The sequence below is a fragment of the Dryobates pubescens genome, chromosome 29 (assembly GCF_014839835.1).
Source record: "Dryobates pubescens isolate bDryPub1 chromosome 29, bDryPub1.pri, whole genome shotgun sequence".
Lineage (NCBI taxonomy): Eukaryota > Metazoa > Chordata > Aves > Piciformes > Picidae > Dryobates > Dryobates pubescens.
In genome coordinates this window covers 5108670-5129540 of record NC_071640.1, presented here as the reverse complement: position 1 = coordinate 5129540, position 20871 = coordinate 5108670, and the positions used below count along the sequence as shown (strand labels likewise).

Sequence of the window (20871 nt, the reverse complement as noted above, 5' to 3'; positions counted from 1 at the left end):
AATGACTAAATCACTAAATGTAATCTGAGCAAATAAAGTCCCTCTGCTCTCACCATTTCCGAATACAGAAACACTGCCAGAGGAAGATAAGCCAATTCGATGCAGCTGGATTTTTAATAGGCTAATCATGCCTCCATAGAAACAGGTTTCCCTTCCAGACTTATCGGGCAGGACAGTCTACATTTGTTGCTTCCACTATGAATTTTGATAATCTTCCATTAGTAAACACTGGAAGCTGGATAACCTGACAGCACTGGTGGAAAAAAGGGAACTAGCTAAGATAAGCCACAATGGCTGTGAATTTGGTAAGACAAAAGATACAGAATTAGCTAAGTAAGATAAGTTTCCTTTAAACTGCCAAACAGAAAAGGCATTTGTTGGAGGTTGTAGAGTATTTATAGCCCAACAGCCTTAACTGTTTCACATCTCAAAAAATACCCTTAACCAAAAGAATTATTTTTTCCACCTTAAATTTTAAAGGAAAATTTTCCAGAAAGTTTCTAAAATGTTTGTCTATATTTTACTTTAAAAATAGGACAAACACAGAAAAGAATCTCATCTTTGTTATTACCATTAATTGCTACCACTTTAAGATAGGCACAAAAAGAACTAAGAGAAGCCTTTCATTTCATTCAAAACCTCTTCAAATAAGTATGCTTATCAAGAAATCAAGACTCCAACCATGCTTTTTTGGGCTGCACATAATATTATTAAAGCTTGAGACAGCACATTGCTATTTGCTTGTATATATTTCTATTTCATATTTCAGAACAATAATTTCTAAAGTGGGAGAATGGCAGATACTTGAAGTACAGCATCTCAGTGGTGAGGCACTGCAACAGGTTGACCAGAGTAGTTATGGATGAAGTATTCAAAGGTAGGCTGGATGTGGCCTTGAGCAACCTGGTCTAGCAAGAGGTGTCCCTGCCCATGGCAGGGGTTGTAATTATATGATCATTAAAGGCCCTTCCAACCCAAACTATTAATTGATCTCTTTAGTGACTTGAACCTTCAACTTTGCAGCCTTCTGAGAATAAATGACTGCCTTCTGTTGTTATTAGGAACATCCTGGACAGAAATTATCCTTTCCTTTTTAGTAGATAAAGTATGTTGGAAAAAACAGTAACAGTTTTTAACAAGTTCTAGGGATTATTTTTTTATGGTTGCCTGGATTTTTGTCCCCAGGGCAAACGTAGGGACTGTGTGAAATCTCTGCTTCCAACCATCTACAAGTACAAAAGCAGACTTTTACAAATGGTGCAATTTTCCCCCTAATTCCAGGTGAATGTTTTCTCATTAAAAAGGTTGGATTTGTATGATAAAATCAATTCAGTGACATGTCAGATAGCATGTCACCAGGATTATAATAAAGCCTTTTTTCTCTTAGCCCTTGATTTTACAGACTTATCCCTTATGTGGGCAACAATCAGCATAGGCTCATTTGCAGAATAATCCTCTGTTTCTTTTATTTCTGTGGTTTGGCTGGAAAATCCACAAGCTTCTATGAAACTTTGCAGCCTCATCAAAGCTATCAAAATTTGCTTGGAAATGAGGACATCCAGCTTTCCATGGGAAATTTAGATAGCCAGCAACAATTAGAGTAATGAAGGACAGCTTTTCAAAAATTGAAGAGCATTTATCAAATCCCTCAGATTCAAGAGCAAAATGTTGAAATATGAATGTTATAGTAGCAAAGATTTTACCAATTCTAAGGAAAAAAAACCACAGTGAAATTCTGATCTGCCACCAGGCACCAGTAACTGTAATTCGTTTCTAGTGCAATTGTATTTATTCAGCATTTTACCATAGACCTACCTCTTCAGTCCATACCATAGGTACATTTAAGAAACAACCTTGCCAAATCCCAAATTAACTGTAGATTTTATTTACATTTTGAAGTGTTACCTGTTTCAATTTTAGGAAGAAGTTTTCAGTAGAGCTGCGTTTGCTGAAGGGCCAAAACAACCTCTCATTGGGTGAACAAACTCTGACTTTAGTCTCCAAAATGAATCGAACAGGTTCCTGAACCTCAGTAATCACCAAATCCACAGCAGTAGTCATGAACAATACCTTATCTGGAGAGAAAAAAAAACAAAACAATGCAATATTTCAAACAAAATATTCCATATTTTCCCTCCCTAATTTATCATGCCAAAGCCCACAGCTTCAGAAATAAGGTGACAATGCACTATCCACTACAGAGTAAGGAAGCTTAACCCTTGAAGCCAAGAAAATGATCTTGTTAAAGTGAATAAAAATTCTACTTCTTCCAATTCCACTGAAAGGTATCAAAAATCTTCATTAAATATCATGAAAATTCTGTATACTTCACTCAATAGTGCAGCTCTCTCACCATCATAATTATATTTTAGTTGTTTTTAGAAATTACTTTGACAATGCTTAAATTCCACAGTACTGAAGGCAGCATTGAAGACCATCTCAGCTGTGAGACTCAGAAAATTGACTATACAGCGTGATGCTCCAGAAGGAAGCAACAGGACTCAGTGATCTATGAGATATTTTCTGGTATTAGATGATAAATTGTGTCCTTTAGGTAGGATGGCATTCAATCTAGCAACACACTGTACCCAGCTGCACCCAGCAGTTGACTTCATGACTTGGCCCAGTCAATTCCCATTAACTTCCCCAACCTCTGACACAAAACTGTGACATCAGATTGAAAAGATGATAATTCAGATGACATCTTAAAAGAAGTAGTGACAGATGTGTTTCAGGACTCAAGAGAGCAAGGCAGCATCAGCTATTTTCAGATTACAGTTGGGAGCACTTGTACAGCTACCCTTCTTTTCTAATTAAAACTTGGATTCAGAGAATCTATCTGACCACAGAAACCAAGCAAAAAAGGAATCTGCAAGTCATTTAGTGCCATTCTCAAAGGGAGTCTTAAGGAGCTCTAATGGCGTGCAAAGCACACATCTCCTGTCCCCACACCTATGCAGCCTCCTACTGGGACAGTTATTCCTGGCAAGGAATTAATACTGAACACAAGAATTGTATTGTAGCCTCCTGTTTTGTTTAGATTTTATGTAATGGCGGACATCCTACTTTCTGAGGATATTTTGCATACTATGAAAGTCTCTTGTGAGATTCACCTGAAAAAAGAATTGATCCTGATATCTACTGTGCAAGGCATTTGCCCTGGCTGGGGTAACATCTAGTAAAGTTCATACCTTTTGGTGTTTCTTCATTTACAAACTGGAAGTGTGGAGATTTTTGATTCCAGCTCCCAGTGATCACATAAGATTTCCCATCAGAACTTTTACCCATGGACTCCTAGAAACAAGGTAAGTCTATGTAGTTTCATATAAATTCTGTAAATCTCTAGATTATTAAGTTTTAGCCCCATAAAACAACTATAGCACTGGCAGGAGAAGAGCAATCATCTGAAGTCCACATGACACAGTCCTGTAACAGAGATCATCTCTGAAGAGAAGAATAGAGATCCCAGGGTTTGGGTTCATTACTACCTGAACCTTTTGGGCAGTCACTACTGTAACAAGCAGGTATTTCATAAATTCTAACAAGTTTGTTTTCACAAGACAGTTGTGAAGGCAAATGATCTCTATCATCTTTTACAGATGGAAAAGTGAGTCATAAAAACGATGCACCCAGTAATCTCAGTGTTGTATTTAAGTCACTCATTTTTTACAGTGATAAGTATGCTATAAAACATTTGTAGTGTTCAAAGTACAGCTCTTTAATATTCAGAGCTTCCAACAATAAGGTTCTGTGTTTCTTATTTCAGGCCCCTGAGAACAGTCATGACTAACTGCTAAATTGGGCCACTCCCTTGACCAAGCATCAGATCATGTTCCAACTGCAGCAGAGGCAGAGATTCAACCCAGCTGCCCAGAGCCTCCCCCTCAACAGCATGAGCATCAAGCCCCTTCAACAAACATGCAGAATTGTCTCGATCTTTACTATCCCAAGATCATGCAAAATTGCAATAAAATTTATCACTGAATATTGCTAATGAAAGGTCCTTACCAAATCTAAAAGGTGCATGTCACCGCTCCGGACATCTTTCCCACGGCTAAGGAGAAGGCCAAAACATCTGCAAAGCCAGGCAAAAAAATTAAACTGCAAAAATTAGCTTGAGTCATAAAACAAACCATTAACATTCCTTATCGAAATATTCGCTGTCATACATCACAAGCAGCCCATGAATCCAATAACAAATGTCAACAAACCTTGACATTTGAAAGCAGCATCAAGCACAACAAGCAAAACCATGTCAAGTTGACATTAAAAATGGCAAGCAAGATTTCAGGAGCATATTTACAATATGATTTTACCCTGCCAACAGGAGCCTGGGAAGTTGTTCAATTATCTCTGTTTGCAAGAGCAGTGTAGAACAGACACTGTTAACAAGAGTTCCCTATCCTGCACAACAACTTGGCCTGCACTCTTCTTCCCTGTCCCTTTCCTCCCCCCCCCCCCCCCATTCTTTGGAGACATGTTTGCATAGAATTCACCCTTTGATACAGTTAAGAATCAGGAAATTCCAGATGAAGTGCAAGGACCTGTCTTTTACAGTTTCATTTCACAAAGACTTTTGGCCCACACAAGTACACTCCACTTCAGTCTCTGGTTTCCCACACTGTTCTAGACTTCATTTCAGACTGTGCAGCCTGGCAGAAGCTACATCTTTTCTCTGTAGCATAAGCAGCACAAAATTCTTGTCAGAAGTGAAAGATCTGAAGTCTGAGCTCTCCCCTTCCTGACACAGACACTTCAATGTTGTAGAATTCCAGACTTGGGCAGATTCAAAGCACACGTACAATATTGTTAGGTGAGATGAAAGAAAAGCAAATTGAAGTAACTCAGTCACACTGATTATAGCCTCAGCATTTAAGACAAACTGGCCACTGAAATAAAAGCAGTATTTTTTCCACAGAGTTTGAAATGTGTACTTAGAGGCATGCAACGACTCATTCTACAACAGATTTGTGCAAGTTGTAACTGCGCCTGTTCTGTGCCCCTGCCACGCACACGTTGACCAAACCAATCTGATCTTCTGCACAACCCCACTCAAGAGAGGTGTGGTCTTAACTCACACAGATGGAGTGGTCATACAAGAACTGATCTGCTGCCTCAGAGGAAATAAAACAAAACATCAAACAGAATTACCTCTCAATAGCAAGTTCTTTATTAGTTGTCTGCTGGACGTAAATCACTATCTTCTTATCAATGCCTTGGCGGAGCTTAAAGCATTGCCTGTCCTTGTCTTTGGGAACCGCACTGTGAGTTACCAGGAAAGGAAAAAAAACCTCAGTGTCATTCATCTGCATGTATCAAAACCAGCATCAGACCCTTGGTGAAGCCAGCTTCTTACCCCAAATCACTCAAGACCTTTCTTCCTTGCACACATCAATCAGTATGAATCACATGAAAGAAGTGGGAATGTAATCAGGTGACAATTTTATTATCATTAGGTGAAAACCAAAGACACAGCTTTCAAAATAAAAACTGTGTTTTTCTACTGTGGTTTAGTGTTGTGAGACTTCCAGCAGCACTTCAAGAAAGTTTCTAAATCTTGATTTTCCAGGTAACACTAAGTATTATCTGTTAAGCAGTTACTTCTAAGAAACAGTGTTATCACTTTCTTTCACAAAGCAGGTGACTGCTGAGGAGCACATCAAGTCAACAACCCAAGAGACTGCACCCATTTTTAGATGATTTCCCTTATTTTTTCTCTAGAGAGCACCTTCTCCTAAATGCTGCAGAAAGAGAGGAGAGTGTGCTGTGATAGAAAAACTTAAACTTACCCTTCCAATGCCAACACACACACTAATGTTCTAGCTTAATATACTCTGCAGAGCAGCATAGTCAGACTAAATACTGGACAAGTGAGACTGTTGGCTTTTGATTTTAAGTCAATCAGATGTTAACTCTTCCCTTGGATGTGAAAATAATCCTTATTTTATTTCAGACTTTCAAAGTATGCATTGTTACCCCAAGGAGCTGCAAAATGGACTGTAAAGTATTACCCAGAACTTAACACCTCCAGTCAAAACTGGATTTGTTTCCTGACAGCAGGTGCTTGCCCAGGCCAGGCAATGGCAGAGTGCCTCCAACTGTCAGCAGGAGTTTTGTCTCCAGGGCCAGGACAGTGGATTTATGTCCTTAGAGCCAGGACATGCCGTCAGAGCTCATTTCCCCAGCAAGACAGAAATGCACTGTGAGTGACCCAGGCTGACAAGTGAAGGCAGATGAGCCAAGACAGGGTCAGGTGCATTATCAGCAACTGTATATGTGGAAAGTGCTCTCTCAACTTCCAGGTGAGTACGAGTCTGCACATGAAGGGTCACACAAAGATTAGTGTCAGACTGATAAAGCTTGCCATTTGAATTAAAACCTCTACTGTACACCCAAAGCAGGTAGGATTCTACTTAGCTGGAGACAAAAGTCCATTTTTCTTCCTGGTGTAGAGTATGCACTATTAGAGCCAAACGGCCTCAGCACAAACCCAGACAGAAACTAAGGTGTCCAGACATGGTCGCCCTCTCCTTCCTGCAGAAAGCCAGGGTAACGCGGGAAGATGAACAAAGGGGACAGGACCATGCATGTCTGGTAAACAACCCTGTATCAATGGTAAGGGTATGTGTTGTGGCCACAGCCTAGCAGAACCCCTTCCCATTGGGTAACTATGTGCTGGTTTCATACCCTATTGGCCCAATCAATCTTGGGCAAGATTTAGATACAGGTCGATTTCTAGTTGCGGGTGCCTTGCTTTGCCTTGCTCAAGCCTTGTGTGCTTGAACCTTGTCTGGCATAAAACTGCCACGAGCATACACACTGCAAGCTACCAGATGAACCATGAGCTTCGGAGTCAGAACCAAGCCTGCTTCCCCTTGCAACCAGGATTTTGCTGTGCCTTAATTCACCCAGGACAAAGCAAGTGCCTGTCATGAGAAGCATCCTTACCAGCCCGCTGTCTGCTGAAGCAAGACCAGCCATCAAAGACCACGTGGCATTCCTGCTGGCAGCCTGCCGTGCCTGGCACATGAGAGCGCCCCAAAGCCTCTACTACACAGCAGCAGCACTCCCTACCTGGGTACAACCAGCTGTGAGTAATTAATTAACTGCCTCTTTGGCGTAACAGTTCTTCTTGAGTCTCCCTTCACTGTGGCTGAGCACCATTTCACTCCTGGGGTATTCTCTTGTTAGTTCCTCCCAGTTTGCATAAAATTGTTTAAATTGTTGTAGTTGCCCAAATACTGTAAATTCCCATGCAAATAGATCTAACTGTACAGCAAACTTTTTGATACATTTTGGCAGTCTTCATATTAATAAAGGTTATTAATATTTTCATTAATATTGCTGTATTGTTTATAATAAAGGGAAAATTATATATCCCTTTTCCAACATGTACACAGCTTTTAAACAAATGCCCTGTACCATCCTGATTGCAACTGGTTTTGTGGCTGACAAGACCTTTAGAAACACCTGCAAAGGCTGAGGCTTAGTCTACAGTCTATGCTGACAAATTACTCAAGATAGCTAGGACTGAAACAGCAGCATGACTTCTGGACACCATGTAAGCATCGAACACTGGTCTGGCTCACACTACCTGCACTGCTGTGCCTATGCTAACATTGGTACCAAGCCAGTAAGACTGACCTTCACCCAGCATATTGCTGTGTGCCGCAGCTGCGCTTCCATCTGCCCTGAACCCCAGGGCTGCTGCTGCATCCAAGCCCAAGAACAGTAAGTATCTTCCAGGCTCAGGCCCTCAGATAAATTATTTTTCAGTTTCTTCTTTCATGCAGTCCTTTGGAGTGCTAAATAAATATTGGATTATTTAACGGGATCTATTTATTTATTTAATAAATAAAAACTGAGCTGGATCTAAATCCATGAAGAGAAACATCTCTGAAGCTGTGGCTAGGAGCCAAGATGCTCACTAAGTCAGAGTATTTGGCAGACATGCTGTACTGAAATAGACAATTCAGCAATTACAGAACACTATAAATGGTGACATAAAACCTCTAAGGCCACTGTGTATAGGCCAAGCAGAAAAGAACTAACTTTGTAGCATGAACTAAAAAAAAGTCTTTTTAGAAACCATTAGACTTAACGTGAAAACAGCATTAACTGATAAAATGCAAAAAGCTGCTCAAATGCTCTCACCCTATACCACTGCTTGGTTCAGGAGGAAAAAAAAAGAAAAAATTTTGAGAACTCAGTCAGAAAACAGAATCAGGTAAGAAGAGTCCAAAACATAAATCAGGTAAAACCAGAGTCCAGCTTTGTTCAGAAAGATTTTTGATACTGATAAAGAAACAGTATTTTAGAGGATCAATAAAAATGAGTATTTCAATAAAAGAGACCATAGGAAAGCCAAGGAGAACTAATATTGATGATCTTTGATAATGAATTTGAATTTTGCCACCTTTTCTGTTTTAGCTCATGCAGAGATCAGCTCTAAAGAATCACAAGGAAATGGGTATAGATGAAGGATTTATTCTTTACATTCTTGAAGGGCATGATGTAACTAGAAATTGCAGTCGTGACAGGGAAAATAAGAAAGCTAAGCTTCCACAAGGATAAAAATAACATAGTATCTAGAGGCAAAGCCATTCAAGGATTTACTTTTCCTGGGCAGCACTGGAAGATGTGAGCTTGAACTACACAACTTCAGTAACTACCAAAGCACTATCATGTAAAGAGAGAAAAGTCCAGCATATATAATTTGTTCTACTACATTCTGCTCTCAAACTTCTCAAGAGAATTCTCTCTGATCAACATATTTCAGAAAGATTAAACTCAATTTCTCCCATTCACGGAACAAATGCAAAGCTAATGAACAAAGTTAAAACACAAAGTGGGTTTTGTGTCCCTATGTATTTGAACCTTCTGTCTCCACGCAAACATCTTTCCCATGACTGCAAGTAAACAACTATTTAAAGAAGGGCTTTAAATGACATTATTACAATAAATTCTAGACACTTGTTGATCTCAAATTCATGACTGTATGGTTCTTTGCTGACACTGTGTTGCTTAGAGAGCCAGATCTCTGTAGACAAAAACCCTATTATGGACAACTACACCTTCCTTTAGTTCTGGAATAGCAATGTGGGAACATGTCTGAGATCTTGATCATCAAGCTTTCAGCTCATGGAGCAGTAACAGCCCTGTGCTAGATATTAAATATGTCTTGTGGCAAACAGAATTGGCTGAATACTTCTCTGGAGAGTAACTTTGGGATCAGCAAAATTATTTTGAAAGTCATTTTTGTCTGGGATTAATTTGAACTAGCATGGAAACTTTCAAAAGGAATATTTAAAGGCCACTCCAGACTCGCATTCCCTACTCACTTTCTAATAGAACCAGAGGTTGAATGTACAGGAATGAAAGAACTATACCTGAAATAACCTTTCCCATCATCTTCTTTGATTTCCAGTGACACGGAGAAGGTGAAAATATCACTGTCTGGAGTCTGCGGGGTGGGAATGGCTGAGAGTGGAGTTTGTTTGGCAGAACGACGGAAGGCAGTGGCAAAGCTGTACAGTATTCGGCTCACCTGCATTTAGATGGCACCAAGGAAAGGTCAGAAAGCTACAGACACACAGAATGCAGCAGGTGAATCCTACCTGAATTGCCTCTAAAGACTAAGAGGAGAAGCAATTGTACAAACATAGTTCAGATTTAGTATTGAATTAACTGTTTATTTCCACTTCTTAAAAGGACAGACTATTAAATGTGCATATTTGTAATTGAGGCTTCAGTTCTTACCTTTGGGTAGAAAACAGCTGAAAGTGATGAATTACATTACTCCTAAAGTGCCTGAAATGCTTCAGTTTCCTTTCTGTAATAACATTCACATGCACATAGTCATCACTTGGCAAAAAGATTCAACTTACAGCCTCTTGGATTTCACATCGGAAGACATGAATCCTGAAGAGTTCTGCATTGTAGTGGCTTTCAGTGAAAGCGAAGCAATCACTTTCAGGGGTTCCATCATGCCCTCGTACACAGAAAAGGATTTTATAGATTGGATAATTCTCTATTTCTGTGTTTGTCTGAGGATCTAAAAGTCTGTTAAAAGAGAAAGAGAGAAATAAAACCCAAAGCTTGCACCTGCAGAGGAATGACTTCTACCAAATATTAACTTGCAAGCATTATCAATTTCATAGCTTGCACTTGACTGTCATTTACTGCAAAGCTTGACCAGAACAATTATATTTCAATGGAACTGTATAAAAATGTACAATGCAACAGACATTTCCACCAGTAATTTCCCCACAGGTTTCAGGGCTTAGCCTTCAAAAAGCTACACTAACATGCAGCAATGGGCAGCCTTATCCCTGGTAAGCCTCCTCTAATCAGCCATTTTCCAGCCCTACAAACTAAATACTTTCCAGGCTATTTCCAACATGTACACCAATAACCACTCTTACTATGGCTTTGGGGACACCTTGTGTCACCACAGTATTTTATGCTGACCCTTGGGCATAAGATGTCTTTGGTAAACAAATTCAAAGCATCACTTTTCATGAATCTCCTTAAAATCCACATTTTCCAGTAAACAAAACCCCAAGTTGCTCATGTCTCCTCCAAGGCAAACTGGTAGCTTGTTTTCTTTGCTAAAAATAATTAAGATTAAATACACAGAGTCAGAAAATACACTCGAGTGAGCATCATACCTCACTGTCCCTTCAGAGACATTAGGCACTGACAGAGTCACATCTAAAGAGATCTGGCACTGGCTTCGTAAGATGGACATCATTCTGAGGGCCTCCACTTCGCTCCGGGGAGCATTCACAGAGGCACAGCCTAAGTAGGTGAGCTTGCTAAACACCACACTGTCCTCATCTGTCATAGGTGTGAAAGGGCTCAAATCCTCACAGTCTGGAGCAAGACAAAAAGTTGAACATAACAAGTAAGACAAGGCCTAAGTCAATAATCAGAAATTGATTCATCACTAACTAAATGGCAAAAGCAACTAAGAAACACATTACAGTCAGGACAGGCCAAAATACAACAAGAAAACTGCCAGAAAGCGAGTACTTGATGGCAGACAGCACCTAAATTCTCCTTCCCTTCCTCACAAATGCTAGCTCACAAAATACCACCAGGCATTCCCCATTTTTTTACTAACCTCCCTGGGATGTTTTCACTGGCAAACTCATTTCTGGTTTCTGGAGTCCTGCCACCGACACTGGGTTAATGGTAGAGGATGCTGAAGCTTCAAGGACAACAGGTTCTTCCCCATCTCCATCGGTTCTAACATCTTCTCCATGGTCCCGGTCACTTGACTGATCTTCTATGGGTGGGTCCATCAGCACGTCTTCAAGCTCTCTCCGCAGCTGCTGTTCGCTTCCATTCCCCACAATCTAAGAGCCACAAACAGAGTTGGGACACCAAAAAAAAGACTGTTCAAATGGAAAAAGACAAAACCAAAACAACACCAACCCTTGGGCACAAGGTCATTGATATGGCTGCTTCTGCCAACCAAAGCAGCAGTTAACAAACAACCTAGTTACAATGGTAAACAGAAACTGCAATGTGCAAGTTCTCATCAGGACAGATTATATCCTCCCTGCTTTAACAAATCTATAAGCTCAAAGCAGGAATTTTCTAGCACTGGAAAAAGAGAGGACATTACTTTCAAACTAGTCTTTAATCACCAACTACAAAGACTAGCTTATGACAGAACAAACTGACAGATGTCTGCAGTACAGCGGACTACAATGATTCTCAGACTGGTACCAGAAAGTGCCAAGTATAATTAAATACGCTATGTGGTTCATGGGTAAGATAGCAAAGTTTCACAGGAAGAGAAGAATCTGGAACAGGATTATGCCATCGTGCTGAGGAGAAGAGGTAGTGCTGTTTATTTCCTAACACTCATCTACAGCCTGACTTTGTACTCATTGAAGTCAACATGAAAGCATGAAGCAACCTAAATGGTGCGAAATTAGGTGCTAAGCTAGACAGAGAATAAAGGCATTAATTTCAGGAAACTCTTAGAAACTGTACGTAAGGAAACTCTTTGTCCATTCCTCTGCAATTAACAGGGAAGTGACTGATGCTTTACATAGTTCAGAAATTAAGCACGGAAATGGAATTTACAGAAGTATTTTACCAGATGGCAGACAGAGAAAGGTACTTGATTCCAACACTTCCGTTGCTGCTGGTTAAACTCAACCCCATGAGCAGATATGCATTTCTATACCCTTACATCTCTGTAAGCTGAATGACTTCAGATACTACAGACAAACTAATGAAATCCAACTTGCACAACTACTCCAAGTTCTTAAAAAGAGGGTAAATGAAATGTTTTTAATAAGATAATGTTGTTTCTTAATTTCTAAAATATGATAGCAAAGAAGGGTAACATCTAGAGACAGGAGGAGGAATACAGAGTAGACAGAAATCTGCCCATAATGCAATCTCAGTGTTGGACCAAATCCAATCTGCCTCAAAACTCACATCTCGTAGTAGAAAATGAAATTATCTTTAAAGAACCTGAATTAATGGTTAAGGTTCTCACATTTTAACAGTAAATAAAATCAACCTGAAGTCCAGCTAAGATTGTTAAAATAACACTGGAACAGATAACAGAACACCTTCATGCACACATGGATTACCTTTGCAATAAATTAAGCATGCTCTAAACAAAACATCAGCTGTCACTTAAATATTTGTACGTGCACTTCCACCAGGCATGTCTCTGGAATAATCACAGTGAGATTAGAGGTTTCTCAGCCAAAGCAGAATTCTGACACATAGTCTTTTCCATCACACCCCTGAGAAAAACTCAGTTCAGAAGGGAAATGAAGAAACATGTTTACTCAGTGTCTTCTCTTCTGCACTCAGACCCACAATCTCCACAGAACTATTTGTAAGAGCAGCCTTTATCTATACTGCATTAAAGGAGTAAATGGTGAAAATAATTATTTAATTTGTAATAATATTAACAAAGGACAGAAACTTTTGACCTGGAATTACTCTGGAATAGAGCAGAACACAGTTCCTTTAAGAGAAGTTTCAGATCCCTGTTCAGAAGTATGCAAAACACAAAATTCACAGGTAATGAATAAAACAGCAAGCACAGAAGATCCTAGAGGCAGGAGGGAGATAAAAGTAATAACCTAGTGACTGTCTTACTACAGAATTTCAACAACAAAATTAATCCACGAGATATTTATGCTGTTGAAAATCATGCTCAAAGTATTTTTTTTAGTATTGATTAAAACACATTCATGTGCTATCTGGGATCACCTGCCATGAGTAGGACACAGCTGTACAGCCACAAAAGTATCTGTAACCTGTAACTAGGCAGAGGACCCCACAGACTTGCATTTTCTTCACAATAATTTGAGTATTCATTTGTATGATTCATCATGGAACCAATGAAAAACACTGCAGAAGCACGTGGTCATCAAAGGCATAATCCTCCTAAGTACCAGGTTTATTATTTAGGTCTTTGTAGGTATTTGTCAGAAAAATGATGATGATGATAACAATGATGGAAGATGCACCATGTCTCTTTATTGCACACAGTTTATGTTTTGCAACAAAATATAACAAATTACTTACAATGTCCTGCCAGCCCCCTTAAAGCCTATATATTAAAAAAAAATTATGCAATTTCTGGTTTACAGGACCTGTTTTCACTGAAACCTGAACTTAAAACTCACTCTGGCAAGAACCTGCATCTCATATGCTCTTCCTCACAGTGATTTAACAGACTTCAGTTTGGATTTAGAATTTGGTGAGGAGTCCAGTGAGAATTAAATGTTGTAATGGCATTAGCATAAAATGTTCATGAAAAATGTTCCATTCCATCAAGACTACAAGCCAAAAAGGTCTGCATAGTGATCTACTGTATTTGGTAAAATAATCACAATCAGTAACTTCTATCTAGATACCACCATATACAACATCATCTTGAAAACAAAAATTCCTGAAAGTACTAGTGACAGGTAAAACACCAGTGCAGGTTGGTTGTGGTGTGACAGGAAATAGGCACCTAAAAGAGAAAAATGTGTCTTGCAAATATTCTAAAACCTCATAGTCAAAATTTTCACTTAAAAACTGATTTAAAAGAATCCCTGCAAGAAAGCCTTCCTCCTCAGCTCAGACTACCCTCAAAAAAAATAATTCTGAAAGACACAGTAAATAGAATTTTAGATTGGAAGAACTCAGCTGTACTCACAGCCCAAACAGTCAGGTGCAACAAACCAGTTGCCCAAGAAATGAGGCCTAAAAGACAAATTAACATTAACTTCATGTCAACCAAAGCCTCTTATGCAACTGCATAAATTCACCACAGCGTGGGAACAGTGCACTTTAAGACATAAACCTGCTTGAAACTTTGCTGCAACCCAAAAAGCCAGTAAGAGGCAGCATGACCGAGCACAGCAGAACCAAAGCTGAGAGAAGAACAAGGTGTACCTAATAAATGCTTCAGGTAAGTGTGCTTGAGATAGAGAAAAGAAATCATTTACCCTAATGCTTTTTTTCTCCAGTTCTCACAAAACCAAAGACTAGCTTCACTTAACCTTTAAGTAGGATGTAGTGTTAATTCCTTTAGAGCAACACAAGGGATTTATTAGAACTGTAGTTTGTTCCCTTCTCCTGACACATGTACCGCTGTCCTCTGCTATGAGAGGTCTCATTGTACCACACAGTTCAAGAACTCCTGTTCTACAGTGTGCTCTAGAAGCAAAGCTTTTGCAAATTCAGTTCAGCCCCACTGTCAGTGGGCAAAAGCAGACAGAGAAACATTAGAATGGATAGAAAATTGCATTTCTGGAAAACAATCCCTTTTTAAACTGAACCAAGTATTTCATCACAGAAAAAACCCCACATTTAAGAGTTATAACCAACTGAAGAAAAATAGGGTTCCTGATTGTACTTAGAAGTTCTAACAAAAATTAAAAGTAGGCATTGATTCAATGCACAGCACTATGATTTAAAACTACAGCGTATCAACAAATCTGAAATGAGAGCCTTAGGTTTGATGTCCAAATTTCACATCCTATCACATTCAGCAAACACAAGACTAAACTTCTAGCACCATCCTCAGACTGCTCTTAGCAAATGAAAGATCCTCAAACTGCTTTTCTTAAAAAAAAATTAAAAAAATAAAAAGAGACCTTCTCAAGTATGAACTTGAACTTCTTTTCTGCTTTTCTTAAGGAGCACATCAAAGCAAATGGGTTTTGACATCCTCAGACAAATTAACTTGGTTATAAGTACCAAAGCAACTGCTTTTCCTGGAAAAACTCATTTGTTCTTCTAAAATACATAAATAACTTCAGTTCTCTTGTCATACTGTTACTATTAATTTTGCATATACTACTTAAATGCTTCTAGGTATCATGGTGATAGTACCCTTAACATACCCCTGATAACCTTCACAACTCCTCCTATGCATGCACACAATACAGCGTAACTGGCTAATGACTATTTTCAAGATTAAAAAAATACATGAAAACAAAGCCTTTAACTAGGTTACATTTCTTCTCTTGCAGATCACCACCAAAGGTAAATTCTGTCCCCAAGAATAGGTAACAAATCTCATCATCTCCTTTTAAAAGTTTTTACCTCCTTAAGCAGAAAGAAGGTGGTTAACAGGCAGATCCCTGTATGGGGGAATTTAGCCTGCACGCTGACTGCTTATCTAAGGTGTAATATTTCCATTAATCGCAGATTGCAGTCAATAACCAAACAGCACAGCTCTTGAACACCAGAACACTGAAAGGCTCAAGGTGAATCACTTTGCTCAAGGATTGTGCTCTGTCTTGGCACAAAATGCATAAAGAAGCTTATCTTTAAGACCTGCAAAGCTCTATGGTATTCAGTGCCAAATCAGGGAACAGCATAACTTTATTTTAGAGCTGTTGGTGATCAGGACCCAGAAGCATTAATGCTCTCCTTTCTCAATCAAAGAAACAGCGTATCTGCAGCCAGCATTTTAAAAACCACCTTGGTAGCAAACACATGAGGAAAATTTAAGCTCTAAGTATCTGGAGTCAGTCTGAAATCGATTAAGAATATTCTCTGAAATACTCACAAGCTTTATGAAGATGACTTTATACATAAGTCTCTTCCAATTTCTTTCACACTGCAAGACAATCATTAGACCAGCAATACAGATAGCTCCAATATGGAGCAAGAAGCACTGCAGACTGGCATTTCATGTTTCCAAATTTTCATTGGGAAAACCAGGATGGAATGGAAAATCTGATTGACCATCTCTGTCTCCTGGGGTCTCAAATAACACATCACAACTTTGGGAGCTAATTACATACACTGCCACATATGCATTCTCAAGGTAAGCATCACTGTGGAGACTAATCTGAATTCTGAAGTATTTACAGCTGCTGGAATTTGCAGCATCTAGAAACACAAGCAAGAGGCTTCAGAAATCACCAGGCAAATTGTTCAAGAAAACAAATTTTTTTTAAAGACTACCCTAAGATGTAAAGTGGCAATCTTCTGCAACAGAAATATAATAGAAGTGAACATTTTTGCCAGATTAAGCAAAAGCAAGACCCTGAGACTCTTAACTAACAGAATTAGCTTGGAGTCCTATGTAAAAGAAAATAGCCATTTATAAAAGCGTGTCTTGTCCAGGACTGAACAGAAGGCAAGAAAAACAGAGCAGTTGGGAAGTAAAGGCAAGAAGAGCAAAGGCATCAAGAAATGTTCAATAAAGTTTCTGGTACAACTGATGCAAAGGAAAAGAGGAACATCCATTCCAACAGGCAGACCATCTTTAAAGACATTATTTTGAAGACAAAGATGTGCCTGTAGACATCAGTCTCTTGCAATGGTGGATTATCTCTCCATCTCCCACAAAGAACATAGTAACTTCACTCACTCAGGGAAAGAGCTGGTTTTCAACAAATTGAAATGACAGAATTTGGAGTGATTGCCTTACTTGTGACACTTTGCTTAAAGACTGCTGAAACACAAATTGAGATGAAAGATTGTCTTGAAGTAGCCAACAAGCTCCCCCCACCAGCCCCCTCCAAAAAAAGAAGGAAGAAGAGTGAGAAGGGTCCCTTTTAGAACAGCACTTTTTTAAAGTGAGAAGATGTCAATGCCCTTCCAATTCACACAAGCCTACCACTTAGGCTTGTATTCTCAGATTCATGCCAAGTTGTTAGTTACAACTACACTTCAACATTTCTTAAAGAGAACATTTCACATTGGGGAAAACTTTAATGTATGTCTGAATTAAAGGGTATGGTCAAATCAAGTGTATGTTAACAGGGCTTTCTATCTGACAGCTGTGATAGAATCACAGCTCCAAGTTCATGACAGTCAGCCTATTTCATCCTAAGTACTTCCTGAAGGATTCTGAAAAGTGGGAAAAAACCCACAAGTAGTGATGGAGAGTGCTCTTACTCAAAACCTACTGTAACCTCTGACATCAGCAACAGCAATGCAGAAATAAGTGGCAAAATTGATTCTTCTTTAGTTCTCCCTTCTGTCAAGTTTTCCACAATAAAGAAGTCCCTCTTTAAGCTCTCTATGGTTAGTTTGATTTAGAAGAACAGGGAACAAACTCAGGTTATTGATTCTTACCTTCAGTCCTGTTTTTTCATCATCACTACCATTATTTGTAGATGGTGTTTCATCCCCTTGCCTGGAAACCAAGACAAAATCTTCACTGTTAAGAGTGGATACCGAGTCTGAAGAGACACTGATTTTTCCAACAGAAGCCTTGTCATCCATGACTTAAAAAGGAAGTTCGATTCATGAATGAGATTAAATATGTTATAAACTCCTGAAAAACAAAAATCATAAAAATACTTATATAAAACTTCATGCTAAAATGCTCAAACCTTTCTTTTCAGAAACCTGCTGACTAGTTATAAAAAGTAACGCATCTGACAGCAAAACCAAGTTACAACTCTTCTGTCAGTGTAACTCATGGTCCTGCTTTGATTTTGCTAAGAAGCACACTATGATTAGAGCACTGGTTTCCATAGCTCACAAAAGGGAAGGGAATAAATCACTTGCAGTATTTCTTGATCATGTCAGGCACCATTTTCTACACATAGCACAGAACAGGCTGGGACATACACTATGCCTGCTGACAAAGGGCTCATATTAAGGCCAGACCTGTAAAGTTCATTTACTTTCCTCAGATAATCTATCTTCACCTACATTCACGCAAAAATTACCTCTGGAGCTATCAGAAGTCACTGTATGCTCCAGTCATGTTCTTTTCCTTTAAAATTGAAGTTAGATCTACCTCTTGCTATCTTGTGTTAAGAACACTCCAAAACCTTGGGACATACATTATGAATCTATGCTAAATCTTCTGCACTCACAAGGAACAATAAAAGACTTCCAAGAAGCAGGAAGAACAGTGTCGGCTGGTTCAGTACTGGGAATCTGAGCCAACAGAGGATTTTACAAAGCTGGAACTGGCACTGAGAGGCATTTGAAGAAAGGAACAAAAGGTGAAGTTCAGCTACACACCTTGAACTCTACACTACAGATTCTCAGAATCCATTGCTCTAAACAGACTGCTGTGATAAAAATGGGTGATTTAAATTTCCCAGAAACCCAAATATACCCTTATCACAATGCCTCAGGTCTTTATATACTCCCAAGCATGACCAAACCCATGTGCTTTTTCAGTCTCAAGTTCTGCTTTCCATTTGGTGGAACACAGTCCCAACCTAGCTTCCAACAGAGAAGCCAACAATGGAGAAACCTGGCATGTCCACAAGCACAGCTCATCACATTCCTCACCGAACCAAGAACAATGCACCAAAAATAGCAAAGCCTGCTTTTATTTCTCTCAATACCCCCTCTCTCCACAGCCACCACTATGACATGAAATCTGCCAGGAGGACAATTTTTTGTTGTTGTTGTTGTTGTTCCTCTGAGTTATTTTTAACCTGATTACTTTACCAATCAAGAAATTTCACGGTCCTGAAACTTGTTTCACTGGACAACTGAAGCAATGCATAAAGGGAAGAACAGATGTGGGCTGTTCACGAACAACAACATACCTATGATTATTTCGTTTCATTTCCAAAAGCACGTAAGGTATTTAGAGATCTTTTTCAAAACCATTTTAAGACCTACTGACACTGAGAGTTATTGGCTGCAAAATTCAAGTATTTTGGAAGTTCTACTGTACGTGTCTCTCCGGTACTACTCACATATATCATAAAGGTAGGACAGAGTTCTCATTTTTACAGAATTTGCTTTTGTTTAAAGAATTCCCTGTTGCACCATTTAGATGACAGAGATCATTTGAAAATAACTAATCAAATACATTGAAACACAGAATAAAAATAAGCTTCAAACAATATCCCCCTAGGTTTACTTTTTTCATTCAAACAGTGCAAACTCATCTGCCACTGTAAGATAGTATGAGTAGAAGAGTGGGCTTTGATCACAAGCCTCTGTAAAGATCATCTAGGCAAGGATCAATTTAGCAATTTATTTTGGTATAGAGCATCTGTCTTGAAGTATTAATTTCACCTGTTTCCAAAGTCTTTCAATCTGACACCTTTCACCAAGATTAACTTCAATCTGAGACAATGTATGCTGTGCTTTTGCTTACTCCTTTTCTAGCATGGTACAAGCAGACACAGCACTTGATCCCAGAGCACAGCTGGCTTACCCTACCCCCTGCAGCAATTTCACAATAAAAATTGCAACAGAAGGTCCCAATTAGCACAACTTTCCCAACCTTACATCGAGCAAAAGTCTTACTGAAATTGCACAAGATAAGAGAGCACAGGAAAGGGGACAATGTAGTAGATGACTGCAAGAAGCTTTTGTTTACTAGTGATGTACCAGTGAGGCTCAATTACCCAACCACACTGGAGTCTGCCAGATTAATGCTCAAATAGTTGAGGTGCAGAACCACAGTCTTAAAATACTAAAAATGCTTAGGTCTTGCCTGAAGTTAACCAAAATTTCCATATCCTCATACTTCCTTTTGCATGCATTTTATTTCTTCTGTTCCCTACTATCACTTTGTTCCATGCAAATTGCCTGAGGGATCATTTTACCCCAATCAGAAAATTCACAATGGCAGAATAAACAACAGAAAGTCTACGAGCTCATTAAAATATGGACTGGCCAAGAAAGGCACACATCAAAGACCAGCAGAGCAATTAAGTGTGGCAGGCTTATGATTCCTCTGGAACCAAAAAGCAAGAACACACCACAGCAGCGACAGAGCTCTTTAGTAATACCTGCAACTTGTCTACACACTGAAGCTTTCTCTTTTCATAGTTAAAAGACCCCAGCCAAATGCAGATCTCAACTTTTTCTCGGAAGAAGCCAACATCTCATCCCTCACAAGGAAGGAGACTTTGGTTTGTTTCAACGTAAATAAAATAGGAGCTTTTGAATTCAGCAGTTTGGCTCCTGACACAAAATTACTCCACAATAACACAGAAGTTGCCTGAAGGTGTCTTTACACCTCTACAGGAGACAGAGTGTCTAGGTAAAATGCATACTAAAAGGCAAATTTCTAACAACTTCTTTGCTCACCTGTGTAATTACATGGGCATCCTGGCCTCTCCTCACACAAAAGACTACTAGAAAAAGCTGCAAAGTGAGTAAGTCAACACAGCTGGTCCTTGGGTCACTGCTGTTTTATTTGATATTCTAATTCTCAGTGCAATTTACCTTCACTGCTGTTGCTGTACAAGGCTACAATGAGAGTTCAAGAATCACACTATCTTTTAAAAACTAAACAATAGCAACCCATCTTACTCTTTCTATTCAAGATAACATGTGAAGAACAGCAAAGACACCACTCCCTACGCTAAAATCTCAAACAACTGGAAGGCAAACCTATCACAGTTCAAGATTAGCTACTCAGATGTGTAAAATATTTATAACCTT

At 39.1% G+C, this 20871-nt stretch overlaps 1 protein-coding gene across 3 annotated transcripts in view; it reads right to left on the bottom strand.

Annotated features, from left to right (window-relative positions):
- The window catches only part of RABGAP1 (RAB GTPase activating protein 1), a 70992-nt gene that overhangs the window by 46274 nt on the left and 3847 nt on the right, over positions 1–20871 (bottom strand). For 2 of the 3 annotated variants that reach the window (XM_054174389.1, XM_054174390.1), the window contains exons 2-10: positions 17572–17773; positions 11126–11360; positions 10671–10875; positions 9888–10062; positions 9390–9547; positions 5152–5262; positions 4009–4075; positions 3192–3294; positions 1906–2075 (exon numbers count right to left, since the gene is read on the bottom strand). In XM_054174389.1, coding sequence (XP_054030364.1) covers positions 1906–2075; positions 3192–3294; positions 4009–4075; positions 5152–5262; positions 9390–9547; positions 9888–10062; positions 10671–10875; positions 11126–11360; positions 17572–17721 — 1374 coding nt within the window. In that variant the 5' untranslated portion in view covers positions 17722–17773. The remainder of the gene's footprint in view (positions 1–1905; positions 2076–3191; positions 3295–4008; positions 4076–5151; positions 5263–9389; positions 9548–9887; positions 10063–10670; positions 10876–11125; positions 11361–17571; positions 17774–20871) is intronic. The other variant, XM_054174391.1, reaches the window with a different exon arrangement.